The 19,150-nt window shown below is 44.3% G+C and overlaps 1 protein-coding gene across 1 annotated transcript in view; it reads left to right on the forward strand.

Moving 5' to 3' along the window:
• The first annotated feature begins 211 nt into the window (after positions 1–211).
• The window catches only part of LOC139337387 (A disintegrin and metalloproteinase with thrombospondin motifs 20), a 77,392-nt gene continuing 58,453 nt past the window's right edge, over positions 212–19,150 (forward strand). The window contains exons 1-5 of the mRNA XM_070971932.1: positions 212–408; positions 574–935; positions 5,100–5,268; positions 15,349–15,596; positions 17,735–17,818. Coding sequence (XP_070828033.1) covers positions 318–408; positions 574–935; positions 5,100–5,268; positions 15,349–15,596; positions 17,735–17,818 — 954 coding nt within the window. The 5' untranslated portion in view covers positions 212–317. The remainder of the gene's footprint in view (positions 409–573; positions 936–5,099; positions 5,269–15,348; positions 15,597–17,734; positions 17,819–19,150) is intronic.

Here is a 19,150-nt window from a genome sequence, read left to right on the forward strand (position 1 = left end):
TAGGGATGGCTAAGGGAAAGCTTACTTGGCACTGATCCCTCCTTTCAGTGTAGACTGCGGTTTACATTAGGCAGCATTTTTTTTATGTCATGGGGATGAATGTGTCATAACGCTTAAAGAGGGGTAGTGGATGCATGTTTTAGCAATGCGATGAGGCCGGTGCACTTTGCAAGACTTGCGCTGCAGAGAGCCTCCGCGGATCCCACGACCTGTTGCTGACAAGCCGCGGTAAAGGAGAGGGAGAGGGGGAGCCGCTCGGGACAGACGGAGGGTACTGCCTTGGAGACGACAGCCCGGGTTTCTTCGCGGAGGAAATCATGCAGTTTGCAATCTGGCTGGTTGGACTCATGTGTCACCTGTCAGCACTTGTCCGGGACACTTTGCAACACCGAATGCATCCGAAACAAGGTAGTGTTTTGCTTTGATTTATGAGTGACACTGCTGAAGGTGTTGCAACAGTAATCTGTGTTTGAAGAATGATGCTTGCTGTGAGGTTGTCAGGCTGCAGCTGCGTTTATCACACCGGCACAACTCTGAATCACAACTTTCTCTGACTCTTTTTTTTTTCTGCAGAAAGCTTCATCAAGCAGCTGTCATCGTATGAAATCATCACGCCGCTCCGTGTCAATGACTTCGGAGAATCATTCCCCCACAAATTGCACTACAGGAGGAGACGGAGAAGTTTGGATGATGACCTGTCGGGTTTACGGGTTCACTACAGGATTGATGCGTTCGGGGAGCGCTTTCATCTCAATCTGACCGCACACTCCGGCTTCATCGCCCCCTCTTACACAGTGACACACTTGGGAGCGGACCAGAGCAACGCTGCGGACTCCCACTTCCAGGACCCGAGCGATATGCGCCACTGCTTTTTCCGCGGACACGTCAACGCCAGGAGCGAGTACCCTGCCGTCTTCAGCCTGTGCACTGGCCTTGTGAGTATCACTACTTTTAAAGCTTTTTTTTTTTAGACCCTCTAATCAAGCCATGCTGACAGGCCTCCGCGCTTTCTTCCATTTCAACGGATTCCATCCATGCATGTCCCTCATAACCCGCAGCTTAAGTGAAGTGTGCAGCAGTGTAACAAGAGCAAGTGTTGCTGGGCTAATAATGTCACCGAGGAGGAGAGGGTGCAGCCCTGCGGCTCAGTGCCTGTGGGGTGATGCTGCTATTGCACAGTACAGCCTTGTGCACTCTGCTGGAGTGCTCATGAGCAAGATGCTAAAGATGCTGATCAGCCAATCAAAAAAGGCAGATTTAACAAATCAATATAGTATCAGGAGAATTCATACAGGGTTAAATCTACAGTATGTCTTTATCAACCACTTCTTTGCAGCTGCAAAACGCCTTTAAATCTTTACAAAACACGGTGTAATAATAGCAGACATGCTAAAAAAAGAGTGGACAGTTAATCTGGTAGTTGATCACCAGAAATGTTTGATAATTGATTAATAATGGAGGAAATTTATCAATCACAAATGCAAGACATTTCGTGGTTCCAGCAGCTCAAATGTGACGACTTGCTGCTTTTCTCTGTTTTATGTTGTTGTAAATCGCACACTTTTGTATTTAAGACTGCTGACTGGACAAAGCAAGCTATTTGATGCCACTTTAGGATTTTGGGAATTAATTTGACACTTGTCATAGAGTATAGAAGTATTTGACTCACGGGAAAAATAACCATCAGATTGGCAGTTAATGGAAGTAGTTATTAGCCGCAGCCTCAAGAATCAGATGTTGTCATTCAGTGTCAAACAGCTGTTTGCTTCTTGATTGCCCTTCGTCATATCTGTAAGATCTGATGGGGCTGTAAGGGAGTTATTAGGTTATAATGATTTTACAGCCCCATTATACCATCTGAGGATCCTGATGCCCAAGTTCTTTTGTTTGCTGACTCCTGTGTGAGAGAATCTGATAAGTGTTGAAGGGGATGACTTCATGGGTCACATAAGGTTACTGGTCCAGGGGCAGGGGGTTGACCTCAGTCGCGCCAGCCGGATTCTGGCGTGGACTCTGCGTGGTGGGGGTGTTTGGCTGGCCACAGCAGACAGGAGGACCATAGCCTTGGAGTCTCCCCGTCACAACCCCTATCAGTGACATAATCCTTATTTTAGATAGGTGCACTGTGTACAGTACCAGGATAGCATGTCACAGTGTGTATCAGCTGCATGCTTTTCAAACTCCTACATTCACAGCGCATGTAGAGGTTGCACTCCTGTTGAAACCTGGTATAATAATAAAAAATAAAAAGTCATTGTGTATTATCGCTGTGTTGGGATTACCCCCATTCAGTGCACCTTTGTAGAAAACAGACCACCAAATTAAGTTTTCTCATGTGTGTATAGTAATTTAAAACGTGAGGTATGCAGGAATTATCAGGGTAATAAGCCTTTAATTGCCCCTCTGCCCAACTTTGATGTATGACTCGCTTATCCAAACATGTTTGCGTCCTTTTTCAAGCAATCTTTGTTGCTTATCCGCATCATCACTCATTGAGAATGACAGCACAATGGAGACAGCACCAGAGGCCATTGGGTCATAAATGTGTCCGTATCTGATCACTGGGGCTTAATGGCCGGGCACATTTTGTTGGGATGAGGTCATTAAGGAATAATTAAGCCCTAAAACAAAGGGGTCATTCTAGAAAAAGCAGGTTCCCCTTTCGTCCAGAGTTGCTCAAAGCTGTCCCCAGGGGGGAATCGGGGGGGTGGAGTTGAGGAGCTTTTGGCCTTTTCAAAGTGAGCTGTGACAGACAGAAAAGAGAAGGAGAAATGCTGTGAGGAGCTTGTGTGGAACTTAAGGATTGCTCACACCGTGGGAAATGTTAGTTCCTGAAGGAGAACACTCTCTCAGTTCACTCACATAATAGAAGTGTGTGGTGAGTCAGCCTGTCCTGAGAAATGAGGCTATCTTCATTCCTGTACCAGGCGATGAACGTCTGTGTAAAGATCAGCCTCATGACACCTTTATGTCCTATTTGACTTTAGAGATTGACTGCAACTATACACCACTCTTCCATGACTCAGCACCCACGGGGTTTGGAAGTGCCTTTGTGGGATTTGATAAAACAGATGTGTGCCAACAGTCATTCCAACCATGTCATGAGTGTGACCTCGCTTCAAATAGGAGTGCCTCAGTTGCGAGGTCCAGTTCAGCACCCACTACTGAACAGCAACCATTGTGTCTGTCCAAACTTTTGCCAGAGTTGCTGCTGAGCTAATGCTGGGAAACCCTGAAACTCTGCCCCCTCCATTGACTAAACAGAGCATTTGTCTGTTCAGCCTTCTGTTAACACCACATGAGAACTTTTGAAAAGCTCAACCGTAATCATCTAATTGAAGTTAACTCAGCATAGATAGTGATTTATGAGATACAGGTAAACATCTAGCAGTCGTAACGTCGTTTAAATCATTCATTACATTTACATCACTACAGCAGGAGTTGCAGTTGCTGCGACATTCTCATATTTAAGTATGGATGAGACCGGATGAGATTCAGCAGAATGTTCTGGAAGTGTTACTCAAAAAGGAAATCTGCAGTTCCTACTGGCCAACTGCCATCTACTGAGGCTGAAAGATGGCTGAAAGATCCAGAGCAGTTTCTAAAAGAACCTATGTTGTTAAGAATAGATTTTCACTAGCAAATTCAATGGAGTTTAACTTTGGTGTTTTCTTCCTTGAGTCCAAACATTTAGAACGTAAGTCTCTGTGGCTCATGGGAGTGGACTTGAGTGCAAATCTGTTTCCCTGCTTTTTGCTCTGTATGTGCTGGGATGGGCTCCTTAATGGGCACCTTAACAGGTATATAAAGTCATGAATGAATGAATGAATTTTGATTGTAGAGATAGTTTAGTGAATCCTTGGAAGTCTTTGTGACATTGCATGCTTTGTGCCTGAAATGACTGACTGCTTATACATCTTAGGTGTATGACATTGTCCCTGCAGCTAATGCTGCTTTTGTCTTAAGTAACTGATTGATTGCTGCATTGCAGAAATAGTTTAATTAATCCACTCTGGTTTGTAAGAAACGTTGGGGCCCTGAGGTGTTTTTTTTTTTTTTTTTGTGGTTCCATGTTTTCCACCGTTTGAGGTTTGACTGGCCCTCTTTTAATGATATTATCTCATTGCACAACCTTCTTCTGCTCTGGTAATTTTTATTAATATGTTCCAATTTTAGTGCCACTAGCTGGCTTTTCTTCTTCACAAAGTGTATGTATATTAAGCTATTGTCAGGCTTATACTATAAAAATGGTATAAAATTAGCAGGAAAAGTCAAATCGTTAATTGCATTTATTAGTATGACAGGTAATCGGCAACAAAAATTACATGATCGGGCGGCCCTATGTGTCAGGATTTCACAAGTTCAGCACACTGCAACGCTGAACACATGTAGCACCCAAGGCCTGTAGCACTTTCGCGGAAGTGTAGCGCATACGTGCAAGCCAGCTAATCCTTCACTTTTTGAAAGGCGGGCAGGAAAGGTACACATACAGTTTGTACATGTTTTCCATATCCGATTTGTGTGTTTTCCATTGTCAAACGTCCATCACCTGTGGGGACGGTTGTGGAATAATGCAGCTGTAAAGATAACATTCCAGTGTCCAATATCCTGTTTAAGTGTGCGCATGAAATTACCATACAAACACCACTGTGCCTCATGGCTGAGTGAGCTAAGAAGCTTTGTGAGGGACTGAGCTGCCAAATCAATATTAGCATTCCTCTGTCAGCAGCTCTGTCCATATATGATGATGTCACTCCTCCCAGCGTCGGGGTTGTGAGGGGAAATGCGTTTTCACAGTCAGGACAGGCACTCTCAGCAGCCTGTGCATAAAGGTGGGAAATGGTTTACTGAATCATGTTGACTGAGTTGTGTGTCAATAAATGTATGAAATGTCTCAGGGTTACAATTTCAACAATAACTGATAGTGAACTGTTATCGATTCTGACCTTTCTGAATCAGCATGTTCTTTCAATTTGCACCATTCAAAATGAAACTGTGCCCTAATCTGTAAGTGAAACCTGCTCACATACAGTACACACACATGCAAGCGCGTGCTTCATACCAAAGCCATCAATGACACCTCTTTTTTTCTGCTCTAGATTGGAACTTTTACGACACAACATGGTGAATACTTCTTGGAGCCTCTTTTAAATGCTGCGGGGGAGGAATATGACGAAGAGCACAACAAACCTCATCTTGTCTATCGACATGAGAGGAATAAGAACATCTCGAAAACTGACAACAACACAGAGCCCTGTGCTGCCTCAGGTAACAGACTAACTGCCTGTAACCACTGTCTGTCTGACTTTTGCCCACAAACACTTACCTTCTGATGACCTGCGTTCACTTTCTGAGCCACGGCAATAAACACTGCTCTAAAATGTAAATTATACTCAGTCACGAACTTTGGCTTGCAGGATACCCAAGAGATTTCAAGCTTGTAGAATAGCTGTTACTGAAAACTCCTCAACATAATTAGGTAAAACGTGCTTCAGCACTGCCTGGTGTTTTTACTCATGTTCGGCTGGAGTATTCAATCCCAGGTCTGGGGCTGGATCTCAGAGGGAAGGAATAATTACTTTTTAGTTTGCAGTTGCAATGAAAAGAACTGGAGAGGTTTTCCGCTTGGGAGGCTGCTTGAAAGTTCCCCCTGTTTCATTTGAATTTTTATGGTTGAGGTCTTTGGGTGGCGGAGAGGCCCTCAAGAGAAAGCGGGGTGACCGAGTGGAGTTCACCACGATGGAGGGCCTTAGAGTCATCCTGGCGGGGAGCTCCGTGGGCGGCCTTTGTCGTGCAATGCAATAAATCTTTAATGTGCAGACCACTTGATTTGCTTGTTGTCTGAACCCGGCCATTGTCGCCTGGTGGTGGCCATTGTGTGCAGCGGCGGTTTAAAGAACTAGGACTGACCTGATGGGCCAGGCCAATACCTCGTTAATATGCTTTACCCTTTCACTCTCCAGGTCTGTGTGTGGTAAACAGAGACTGAGAAATCTGGAGGGTCTCTCAGCCCCTACTCAGAGGCACTCTTAAATATACTCTCCCTAAAGATCCAAGTGGGTGAAAGCTTAGTGAATGACCCCTGACTTCTGATGTCCCCAGAACATCCATTATCATCATCCAAATCATCATTTAAGTCTTGGCTAGTTATCCTTTAATATCTACTAAGATACATACTTGTAGAAATTATATTCAGTGTACAGCAGGAAATAGTAGGCAGGAAGCTGCGTGCATGGATGAGACACCTGTAGGGCTTCATCAAAGCGTAGCAGGTAAACAATGTCTGAAAAGAACCAGTGAGGCTGGATTGGACTGTGAGGTGTCCTCGGCTGTGGCTCCTCAGCTTTATCAGATAGGCCCCTCTCCAGATGCGGTGATAAATGAGCTCTTTGAAGGCCATACTGAGCCAAGACTAACAGGCCTGTCCTGTCTTTTTATGGGAAGGAGTGCAGCACACGCTGCTACTAGCAGGTTAAATGTAAACACCGGCTTGGCGCGTGTTGTTCTGCTTGCAAAACACTCGTAGGGGCTGCTCCTGTTCTTGGATTTGGACATTGGGCATTGGACTTTTAAAAATGTCAAATATTTTTGAGAAAACACACATCCAACACTGTGTACTATGGTTTTGTCCCTGAATTGCTTCTCTTCACTCCACTCTTCACCATGTCTGTACAGTATGTCTGTCTTTCTTGTCCTTATGTTCCTCAACAGACTAAATCAGTGTCTAAATATGGGGTTCCTAACCACACTTTACTGTGCAGTTGTCGGGAATCACAGAACCAAGTAGAGTCCTTGTTAGCGGGTGAATTAAGACCCGAGTCAAAGTTTCTCAGTAGCAGATCATGGATAGTGTGTGTAACCCAGTTGTATCTACACTGTTTTCAAATGTGGACACATACATGAACCTGGAAGTCTCTGGGAGTGCTAGCTGAGGCTGACTTGATGCTCCGTTGGGAGCAAACAACAGTTCAAGGATTTTGTTTGCCGAACCAAACAACAAACAATCCCACTGAATCCTGAATCCAAGAGAGGCAAAGCGAGAGGCTGAGTCCAAGGCACGATGCTAAGGTCTTTACTAGGGGTGCTAGGTCAGAGACAAGCAGGGTCAATACCTGGAAAGCAGTCTGAATAATAACGTTGGAAAGTCTCACATGAAGGCAAAGAACAATCTGGCAATGGGTGAGTGTGGAAGAGCAGCTTATGTACTGCACAGATGAGCACCAGGTGTGCGCCAGATGATTGGGCAGGTGGGCGTGGCTGAATGGTGAAGAGTGCTGGCTTAAGCAGGTGAGAGGGAGAGTGGCAGCAGGTAAGAAGCCAACGAATATGACAGTCATTTAGGGGTTAACAGAAAATATGCTTTGGAATAAATTGTTCTTTAATTTTGGTTTGGTTTAGTGCATTTTTGTCTTCAGTATGACCCCCCCTCCCCCCGAAGCAACCGATTCATTGAACGTTAAGAAGTCAATATTGGGAGCTGGAGTTTGAGTGCTGGGGGTTTTGGCAGGTTTGAGAAGACATTTGAAGCTTTAGAGGCCTTGTAGGTCTGAAACACGCCAACTCCCTCAAACACATGGGAATGCCGAATGCCAACAATGCCTCCAATCTGCTAGTATTCAGCCCTTTCCCTCTCTAAAGACATTTCTTTGCAAGACCTGTTCACTCGCTGTGGTGGTGATTATTCTACATATGGCTTTCTTTTTGCCGTGTACCAAAAGAAAACATCTTTTTGAAATGACAAAGATGAAACAAGCTGCATTTTATCAAGCGGAAACAGAATGTGTATCAGCAGAAAGATACCTCTGGTGAGATAAGCTTTTCCCTCAGATATGACGTCTCAGCTGTGCCTTAGTGTGCTACAGACAGTGCCAGAACAACAACTGGGACTTCTGTATCTATTGAGGCAGTAAGAGTTTCCAAAGTTTGTACAGTTCCTGCACACCTCTGCAAAAACGTGTTGAAAGGAGAGGAAGGCTATGTTTCCACATGAATTTAACAAAGATGATTTTTTTTCAACTTGGTGCGTGTCATCTCTGACATGTACAAATACTTGACTTTTTCATACATGTGCCGTCACCGCCTGTGAAGTGTCAGCAAGAGAAGTGCATCGATAAGGGCTTTTAAAGTGTTACCTTGATGGGAAATGGTGTTTTGTTATTTCAGCAGTCATGACAAGGCTATATACCTGTCCTCAGCTGCTTTTCTTCACTATGTGTGTTCATGCACTGTTGATAAAGCGCCACTGCATCTTTCTGCGTGTTGTTGAATGCGAATGTTTCCGAAGAGAGACTACACTAGAAACCACAACAGACCAACACTGTATATCAGAAATGTAACAGTGAATCAACTCTGAGCAGTGTGACCATGAAATTTGGTCTGATGTTGCTAGCGACTGTATCAGTCTTTAGTCTGTGTCAGCCAACCTGGGTGGCTACCCCGCTGTTTGGAATACCTCTAGTGTAGGTAGCTGTTGAGTGGGTGATTAATGCTTTAAAGTCACAGAGTGCCTTGTTGTGCCTGGTTCTGGCTTTATGAAAGCCTCAGGAGAGGGAGCCTACTGGGCTCAAATCACAACACTGCTCCGACCTTTAATGACACATTCTACGGGGCATCTGTCTCTGAGCTTGCATGTGAATCCCTGCATCGTCCTTCGATAGAGATAGCCACAAGGATGAGGGCGGCTACAGATAGGGGTGGATTGTTCTCCCCTTCTCTCCGCTTTGCTTTCTAAAATCTATGTGAAGACAAGAAAGAGGCGGAGGTTAGGGGAGCTGTCTGCCTGTCTAACGCTGTGGGGCATCATATTTTGTCTGATTTAGAAACAGTGAATTGAATACAGCCAGCTTGACGGCAAACATTACCAGCTGTAAACACCAATGTTCCCGAGCGTTTCACCCGATTTCTTGATGGCTCACTGAGGGCAGCTGGGACAGCGAAGTGACTGGCTTTGATGTGACAATACTTGGCACACATGGCATCTGTGCCCCCTGACCCTCAACACAATCATTGTATAGGATTCCCCCCTTGGTGCCCACTGTGTATACATGGTGGTTCAAATGCTAGCATCAGGTTTTTGGTCAATGGGTTCATTTACATGGAAAAATACCCTCCCCCGCCTGGGGTTTGAACTACCCGACTTGAATCGCTGCCCGCTCTCCCTTTGCGCTTTCATGTATGTGAATGGAAGCACTTGTTGATTGTGACCTCACTTCCCCCTTTGTTTGGAGTCACTCACTGGACGGGTGGATGTGACCTTGAGTTTTTCCCCTCCTAGAGGTGCATGGTTATTGGGCTTGCTGGTTTATTTGCTGGGCTTCAGTTAGAACTATATATGCATTAAGGTCTTTGTTTTCCTCTTGACTGCGGCTCTTGACTGGGGTCACGAAAGGTGGCCAAGCAGGGTGTGATGGACTGGTGCTGATCACTCAGACAACCTCTTTCACCTTTAGGGTTTGGTTTTAGATGGTGTGGAGCTTCTGAATGTCAGATGGCTCCAAAAGGCTTAGGCTTACTCTGTGCCCTCATGCCCCCTGGACACACTGAATCTCCCCCATTCCAGGAAGTACCTATTGTTGGCAAAAACAGTTTGTTTTTGGCCCTTTGTGCACTCACATAGATGTCTGCTTGTGATTGTGTGCTTACATCCATCAGGAGTGCATGTCGTCTCCCTGGCCTGTCCATGGACGAAGTGTCCTGCTGAGTATTGGGAATTGCTGAGCAAGCAGTGCGGAGGAATGGAGAAAGGAGCTCCTTTCTTCATTTGTTTGAGCAGTCCTAGCCTGCGCTGCATGTGCCTGTCTGCTTTGCTCCAGAGTTTGGCAGAGGCCCCAGCATTTTTCTCCAAGCTCCCACTGCCTGCCATTCTTCTTTTACACCTGCCTCTCTAAAGTAGCTGTCTCTCCTACTGCCTTGCTATTGGCCTACATAGAAGAAGAATCAGAATGTCCTTTGATTAGTTGTTCTTTTGATTGGACGTAGCGTTTTCTTTAGAACGCCAACATGATTATGTTAGAATTGTCAATGGTGTTGAAAAATGTGTTTTGCCATGCACTGACTGTCAGTCATGAGCCAACATGTACTATATTAGTTTTACGTAATGTGCACATTTTCCCTTAAGAGATGATGCTTTGTCCCATCATCGTCTCAAATTTCACGACGCTGCTTGACAGATAATATGGTCCATTGCGCTCATTGTGGTGTGATTTTAAGATAACAGATGATCTGGACAGGGCTGAACAGGGCTGGGCTGCTACAGACAGACTATAACTTTAATAGCTGTCATGTGTCTGCCTGCCCTGAGGCCTTAGCCCTATTGAACCCAACGTGTTGTGTTGTCTCGGGAGTTCCCGTGACAGATTCCAGCTGGGGCTATTTTCTGCCACTGTCTACTGTCTGGGCATTCTTAACAGATGGGGGCTGATTGGAATAGTTAGAGCAACTTGAGTGACAGTGACTGACTGTGTGGTGGCATGGGAGACAGTCAGAGGTGAGACGGGGTGACAGGTGAGCGACAGTTTCCCACTGAGGTGGACAGGGGAGGGGCAGCGCTGAGAGGTGGCCAGTGAAACATCAGTGTCATCGCCTGCAGCTCTGGTTGTTTATCATCTGAGAGGCCAGACATCGCTCAGAACAGCAGATCTGATTTGTTTATGTCAAGGCAAAATTACTGCTTCAGGGTCTGATACCAGAATTTTGAACTTCAGTGCACTATTAGTATAAAAAAGAGAAAATAGTTACAAAAAGAGACACAGTTGTAGGCACACAAAAGAGGCACACGTGTCACTTGTGATACAGGAAAGTCATTGAACACATACCAACACGTTTGTAATAATGTTCACAGTAAGAGGTTTTTTAAAGCTGCAGTACTTTTGATACTATCAAAGGGATAATTAACAGCAATCATATCATTTTAAATACATAGTATTGAAAAGTATCAATAATTTTGACAGCTGTAGTGAGTACTGAACTATAGCCATGATTGGTTTCCATCTTTTCTATGTTTACATACTGTGATATTTACAAGTTGTAAACACATGAATCTAGGTTTATTTCAAGTTCTGTCATAATATATCATACTTTTGTCTATCCTTTCTAAGGTAACATACTCACCAAAGTAATTTCTGAGATCAGGTAGCATGGTGACATTGCTACTACAAAGTCCATTTGTCTGACTCAGCGATACTCTTTGCACAAGATGGTGAGTCCAATGTTTTTTATTGCCAATAGGAACAATGGCCAAAACTAAGAAAATAAGAGCCAAGTTTCAATAAACCAGAATTGTGCTTCAATGAACCACCTTCGGGTTCGCATTAGATGCCATAGTCAAAATGTTAATTGTTGGTTTTATTTAGCCATGGTTAACGTTACATTGTAAACCATAAACTTGCTGTAAGTGGATTCCTTATGCAATACAGATACCTCTAGACACCAATGAGGGTTCTTTTCACCACTGTTTGTATGTTTGTTACCAAGATGCAAAAAAAAAAACAGTTAAGTTCTTGACTGAAAGTTGATGATGAAGCCATTAACCAAGAAGGTACTGATGAGTTCTTGATGTGCTCTGGATCTAATGGCCCCAGTGTAGAAGAGATGTTCTGTCTTTTTTTCCTGTAAACGCCCTTAAAATTTCATCCAGTCTTCGGCAGATTTATTACACGGTGAGCCTCCAATAACTCTGTTTGATCAGTGTGATCATGCAATCTTTGATGACTTTTTGTCTTTTTGCAGCTGGCTCTCCAGAATAATTGTCTAATATCATGAGTATTTCAATACAGACCCAGTTGTTAAAACAACAGATTAAAAGAATTGCGCATGTTTGAGGAGCTGGGTGTAGGTATGAACCCAATGACTGCTGTCTAGGTTTAATAACTACAGTCATCTATCAATCATTTGATCTACAGTATGTCAGGATGAGTTTCTTTAAATCTGATCCTCTGAAACTCAGTTTGATTCTGACAAAAGAAAACACCCCAGGCCCCTGCCCATCATTAGGACTACAGATCCATAAGTGGTGTTTTGTCTCCTCAGAGGAGGTCTGCTACTCCAAACACATTCTTCAGCTGACCACCATGCTGTCTTTAGCACGTCTTAGAAAGCTCAAAATAACAACTGAACCCTGAGAGCACTGTAAGTGCACGAAGCTCACCGTCTTCCAGTGAGGTCAGAAACCATGCCACTTCACTTTTAAAAGCCTTCTTCAGCAGCAACAATTAGCTGCCTTTGCTGCTTTCTGTCTAGCCACAGAATTGCACTTAATTGTGCCTCTGTCTGCAGGAGTTTCAACATTTTTTCCCCCTCTTGAGTTGTACTGCAGAGTGTCTGACCTTGTATAGAACCAGGGCACTACCTACACTCGATGTAACATATACTGTCTATTTAATTGGCACCCGGGCAATAGGGCGCTTTAACTCTCAGCGAGCAATCGTGAAAGAATGTTAATTAGTTCAACAATGAAATGTGTGTTCCCCATTGTTGGGCTCCTGGCATTGATACTTTTGACAGAGAACTGAAGGAGAGTCAAAGAGCAACTCTTTGATCTACACTGAAATCTCACTGAGATCCTTTTGAGCATGCTGGATGGTCATGAATGGGCTCGAACAGAAAGTGCATATACAAGCATCAAGAAGCTTCCATAATTTAATGTTTATGAATGAGTGTGAACATATGGCGGCATTCAAACCCCTCTGAAATCTTGAAATAAACTCTTCAGTCGTAATGCGTGTGGGGTGCTTGGTGCACAATTAAACATGTTATTGAGTGAATACACAAGCATTGTTTATAATAGTCGTTGTGTTTGATTAGCTTTTGGCTCGGTGATAAAAAGATTTTTGCAAGTTTACAACTCAAGTAGGCGTTGGAGCAGAAAAGTGAGTGTGGTGTGGGTCTGTTTCAGCTTTGTGCACACTGGAGCCAACCAAATTACAACATTTATAAATGCACACACTCATGCAGTGCAGGACCCATTTTATTGTTCTCTGTTATGAGAAACCGCTGAAGATTTAAAGGCTCAGGCTCATGAAATTAAAGTGTAAAAAGGAATGGAATCTATCACATTTTGATGTTTGAAAATCAGTTCAAACGTGCTAAATCCAGAGATGTGGACGTGCAGGTGACGCTGATGCGATGCTCAGTAAGGGTGATGTCATGTCTTTGTGTGTCGGGCGGGGTCAGGACGGTCACCCCTGTCTTCTCATGGTGTAAGTAGCAGCTCACTACCTAGTGAGAGGGGGATTTGAACCTAAGGAGATTTGGGAAAGGTTGTGTGTGGTTAATCTGCACTGATTCAAAGGCTATTATAACAGAGACCATATTTTCTCCTCCTCCTCTTCTTCTCTTTTTTCATCTCGCTTGCACTGAGACTTAACACCAGTTTCTGTAGATGTAGATACTTTTCTCTGATAATCCCTTTGATGTCAGACCGTCTCCAGTGATGAGTCTGTTTAAGGGGTTTAGTGTAGTGGGCTTGGCCTCAGAGAGATTTTTCCTGGAAAATACAAAGCTCTGTTCTGGCCCAGCTGCCCGGGCTGTGTGCACGGGCACAGACGGCCTTGGCGCTGACTTGGATGCTGGCGCTGGCATGTTGCTCGGCCTCACGGCGGCAAGAGCTGTGTGCCATTGTGCCAGGGAGTCACGCTCCGCCTCGCGTGCCCACTGGGGGCATCGCTTGAATAATCTCGGAGCGCTCGATGAGTTTTCTTTCCTCTTTTTTTTTTTTTTCTTTTCTCTGACCTAACAGTTACACACAATCTCTCTCTGTTTCACTGTCTGGAAAGATTGAGTGTTCAGAAGACAATGGAACTCTTCACTGTAATTGGCTTATCCAAAGTTGAGGAGGTTGTTTAGGATGACGGACTCCAAACTATGCTTGGCTTGTAACCACTAGCAGTCATATAATATGCGCTGAATGTCATTTCATTTTTAATTTATATGCCACTAGATTCAAGGTCATTTTTCAACGTGTGTCCCCAGAAGCTGCAGAAAACATTCATGTCAGTCACGTCATTTGTCATGTGTGCAAACAACAAGCAAAATGCTTGACAGTTATGATGCAATAAGATCTCTCAAATTGTGTGTTTGCATGATTTACTATTCACTCCAGCTACATTTTTGTGGCTGTTTATCTGGTGGCTGCTGAAATCCATCTCAGCCCAGTTGAGAGATGGCAGAAACTACTGCAAGCAATCTGTCTTGCAGAGTATCACATGTGGCTATGCATCAGTGCAAATCTGGGCAGCACAATGACCTGTATGTGTATACATACTCCTCAGACGGCCTGTTTTAGCATAAAAAGACTTTGGAAATCCATCCAATGATGATAAATTCTTTCCTGAAACATTTTTGACATTCAGACTATACAGACGATCTTTGATGTGTTCATCATTAACTTGATTGATGATGTTGAGAAGGTTTTTCTTGACAAAAGTCCATCACTTAGAGTTTTTAGCATAGGGTAATGGGAATATACTTTTTGGAGCCATTTGGAGCTTGACTGCATGGAGACTAGAAACCCTGCCCCCTCCTCTTGTTCCCCTGCTCAGGCTACAGTCCCTGTGGACATGGACATACATGTATATGGAATCGAACCTGCTCCGACCTTAAGTTTTGCAGGTTTTCTCTTTTCCTTTCATCCAATGAAACAAGCTCTTTACGTCTGTGTCTGCGTCTCTGCCCCCGTCTCCCTCTTTTAACTCCACTCTGTCATGGTGAAGGAATCTATCGCTCAGCCAGCTCAACACGTGCAGTTCAGCTGAGAGAATGTCAGTCGAGTATGCACAGTATATGGCTGACTTCCTGGTTCTTGGCTGAGGCTGATGTTGAAAGTGTATAAATGGAACCATTTGAATCTGGGATCGTGTATTTGATTTGGTGCCGCTCAGCACCATTGTCCACATTTCACTTTCCATTCAGATTATATATTGCCAGGATTCAGAGAGGTGGGATAATTTGAGGATTTTTATATCCTCTTGCAGACTGCAGACTGAGGCTTGTCCCTCTGTGAGTCAGTGAAATGCCGTCCTGGGATTTTCTTTGCGTGGCTTACATTGCTGAGGGAGTGCACGCTGCCTGACCTGAAAACTCTAAGCTCACCGCTGACCCCGTGTCTCTTGGTACAACTGTTTTCCTGAGCATTGGAGTGACACAATAATTTATGGCGGGCTTTTGCCATAGAAGCCCTCTGTTATGTCACTGGAATTCAGCTAAGCTAAAACCCTTGGCTCTTAACTGTAGGTGTACCAGCATGGAAGAATTCAAGTATTTCATAGGAGAATTATCCCCTATGGTCAAGATTTTAGCTCCAAACATCCTCTCCTCATCTTCACTCAATATGATTTTTCTCCCTCAAAACAGAGGACTCCAAGAGGTCAGTTGTGTTGGAGGGCAGAGAGAATTTGGGAGAGGAGCTGGACTCGCTCACAGCCACGTTAGATGATCAACACATTCACGACAACAACGGCACGCACCCCAGATCCCCACGCAGACGCAAGCGATTCCTCTCCTACCCTCGCTACGTCGAGCTGATGGTGACGGCGGATGCCAAGATGGTGCGTCACCATGGACGCAACCTGGAGCACTACATCCTAACAATCATGTCAGTAGTAAGTAAAATAATGTTTCTAAAAATTTTTCTTTTGTCTTAATGTTTTTTATGTTGCTCAGTATGAATAGCTGTTTTGGTGTGAGCTTGGGGATGTGTTTTCATTGTAGGTGAACACTACTGAAGACGTGTTTCTCTATCTACCTGTATTGATATGTCGCTAGATAGATATCTGTCGAGGTTCGAGTTTCAGCCTCTACCTTAATGACAGGTGGCACAGCAAAATGAGTCTGTGTTTCTTTGTGATATAAGTGATGCTTTAAGCTTGGGGGCATAATGACTATACGCAGGCTAGCTGGTTAACTGGCGAGCTAACAGCTAACACACAGGGCTCTCAAGTCTCACACATTGCAGGTGAGACACACGCATTTTAACTCGTTCATACGCTCATACGCCACACCTTGTATTTCTCACACAGAGAAATGAAAGATTTTAACATTTAGCTTAAATAAATCCTCTCACTCTATCAGACATGAACAGTTTTCATTCGACCTACATTCATAAGAACTAGTCCCAATGAAATTGTATTGGGATGGCAGCAGAAATCCTAAAGCCTAAACTATCTCCATGGCATAAGCCAGATAAGAAAAAAAAAAGGGGATTTGGTAAAAAAAGCCTTTAAAATGCGAAACAAAATCCTCCCGTCCAGCTCCGTGTGTTTCTAGCCTCAGACGTTACTGTTTGACATTTTGGTTGTAAACCCTGTTGTGACCCTACATGCTGCTGCTTCAACAAAACTGGGCCAGTTAATTGGTAAAATCCTGACTCAGCACCTTGACCTCTTTAAAAGTCCCATATCTGACTGGGAGAGCTGGCTGGTAATCAGGCCAGTAACACTGTGATTGACTGTCTCTGTGTAGAGTAAAACAGTGCTGGGGGAGTCTGTGCGTTAAAGCAGGACAGGTTATCAATTGTACAGAACTGTGTGTCCCTTCTGCTGTGTCTCAGTAGTATGACAGACAGAATGTTCAAAACACTCATTAACTCATAAAGAAGCAATGATTGCCAGTGGACTGTTATCCTTAAGTAAGGCCGAGAGGGTACAGTCAGTGTTAAATGTGCCAGGGCACTTTTTATTTCCACTTTTGCAGTCAAAACATTATTTCTGCCATGCTTACGTCTGCAGACCAGCGGTGCAGACACACACAAACGCACACTTTTCTTTCGCAGCCTCTCACTCACTTTGCTCGAGCAGCAAGTTGACCAAATCTACCAAGTGAGGTTTTCAGGTATTGGTTATGTTGATTTTTAAGACAGATTGTGTAGAAAATATTAGAATCAGGCTTAAATAAAAAGAGCACTGTGTGTGATTGAACAATGTAAACCCATTTTCATGTCATTTAACCTCTAAGGCTCCCAGAACTGTTACTGAGGCTATGACCTTAGTGTCCTCGATGGTAGCTGTGGTCTGCTGATGTTTCTTTGTAACTTCAAAGGTTGTTTTTAGCTAACTGGCCATGTGAGATACTGTCGTGATGCTCCAGCGTAGACTGCAGCCCCCCTCACTTCTGCTTCTGGCACTGATCATACAGTAACATACACTGGGACATGAGCGTACTGATCGATGTCCTGTGTCACACTTGACACAAAGACAGGCTCTCTCTGCCCACTCTGGACAGGCCCAGGCCACATTTGCCTCCCCCCAGGCTAAGACAAGCTAAATGTTTATAGTGGACTAATGAGTTCCTGTCAGGAGGCTGCACACGGCCTCAGGAGACTGCTGGCCAACCGTGACTGGGGTGCACGAGAAAAGCAAGAGAAGCGGAGAAACTTCTGTTTCTGTTCTGTTTTGCTGTCCTCATAGTGGGGCTCTGAGCTCCAGCTTTGCTGAAGTTTCACATTTGTTGCTGGGTCCAGCTTTTAGTTTATTTTTTCTTTGCTAAGGTCTGTGGGGGAATTGTAATTGGTTTTAATACCCTGTTGATTAAACTTACCCTGAAGGAGACATTTTTTGTTTCTTCTGACTTCAATGAACTGTTGCTGTTATGATTAAACCCCATGGAGCTTAACCAGAAACCAGAATTTTCTCATTCCAAGTAATGAGTTAGGAGAAGTAGGCTAGCTTTTATACTGTCTGTGCTCTGGTTCAGGTTTGTGGAGGTTTGCATTTTTTGTCTGTGTGTTTTGTCTTTGTTACAGGTAGCAGCGGTGTACAGGGACCCCAGCGTAGGAAACCTCATCAACATCATGATTGTCAAGCTAATCATCGTCCACAATGAACAGGTGAGTGTGGCATCTTGAATACTACCTGCGTCCAGGGCTCCTATATGGCTTACGTCAGTGCAGGTGTCCCTGGCCTGACTTTTTCTCTGTGGGGCCTGTTTGAAAGGACACTGCCTGCCTTGTCAGTCTCAAGTCTCAAGAGAGGTCCCCTTGGAAAACAAACGATACCATAGTGAGGCAGCTAGCCACCTGCAGATGAGAGGTGGCTGAAGGGCCTGCTTAGCTTTGCTTTGTCGTAGTATACACATACATATGGACTATCTTGTTGTATGTTGCAAATGTTTCAAAGTAGATGACTATGGGCACTGGGTTGAGTCTAATGCCACATTTCCACTAGCGCGGCTCGACTCGACTCTACTCTACCCGGTTGTTTTGTGTTTCCATTAGGGATAGTACCTGGTAGTACCCTATTTTTAGTACCTGCTCTGGTTCCAAGCGAGTAGAAGCGATACTATATGTGTGACATCAACAGCCTGTCGGCCACTGATTGGCCGGCGAGTGTCGTCACTGGTCTGCAACGTCCAACACCGGAAAAACAATCCCGCCCTCTCCATTGTAACGCCGGGCAACAGCAACCGCTGACTTTATTCTTTATTCTCACTCGAGGGAAATGGCTGCTCGTAAAATATCACCGTGGTCCGTCGACGAGGTCCAGACTTTTCTGGGTTTGGTGGCAGATGAAAGAATTCAAAGGGAGCTAGACAGAGTGTGTGACAAAAAGCCACAAACCAAGCAGCAAATACAACATCGCCTCGATGTCCTCCATTGTTTGTCGGCTCTGTTTGCGTCGCGTACAAATTGGCGTCATGGCAGTTTCGCGCAGCCGTGGTATGACGACCCCGCCTACGTTGAGGAGGTACTATGAAGTACTCGATTGTAATGGAAACTCAACCAAACCAAGTAGAGTAGAGTAGAACCAAGTCGAGTAGAGCTGGAACTGTGTAATGGAAATGCGCCAAAAACCTCTAAATCAAATCTGCAGCTGTTCCTAGAGGTGGAGGACCTGGTGCAAGAAGGGTGCTGTGCATATCCCGAGGATTTCTAGGGGACTGTTTATTTGCTTTGTTTATTTGTATTAACTAAAAGACTGGATTTTTTTTTTTTAACTGAGGTTGTTTGATATTGCCCTCAGTCTATGTCATTCTTTATGTTTCTGCATCTACAACAGAGAGTAAAATATTATCTTGACCAGGAGTCATGGCGGACAAAAATAGGAGAATAAAAATGTTGAAGAGTGCGGGATATGCTTTTAACGTGAGATTTTAAGACATACATACGACAGCTACTTTTTGCAACATTACAATATGTATACCCAGTTTCTTGATCACAGTG

This window comes from Chaetodon trifascialis, chromosome 10 (genome assembly GCF_039877785.1).
Source record: "Chaetodon trifascialis isolate fChaTrf1 chromosome 10, fChaTrf1.hap1, whole genome shotgun sequence".
Lineage (NCBI taxonomy): Eukaryota > Metazoa > Chordata > Actinopteri > Chaetodontiformes > Chaetodontidae > Chaetodon > Chaetodon trifascialis.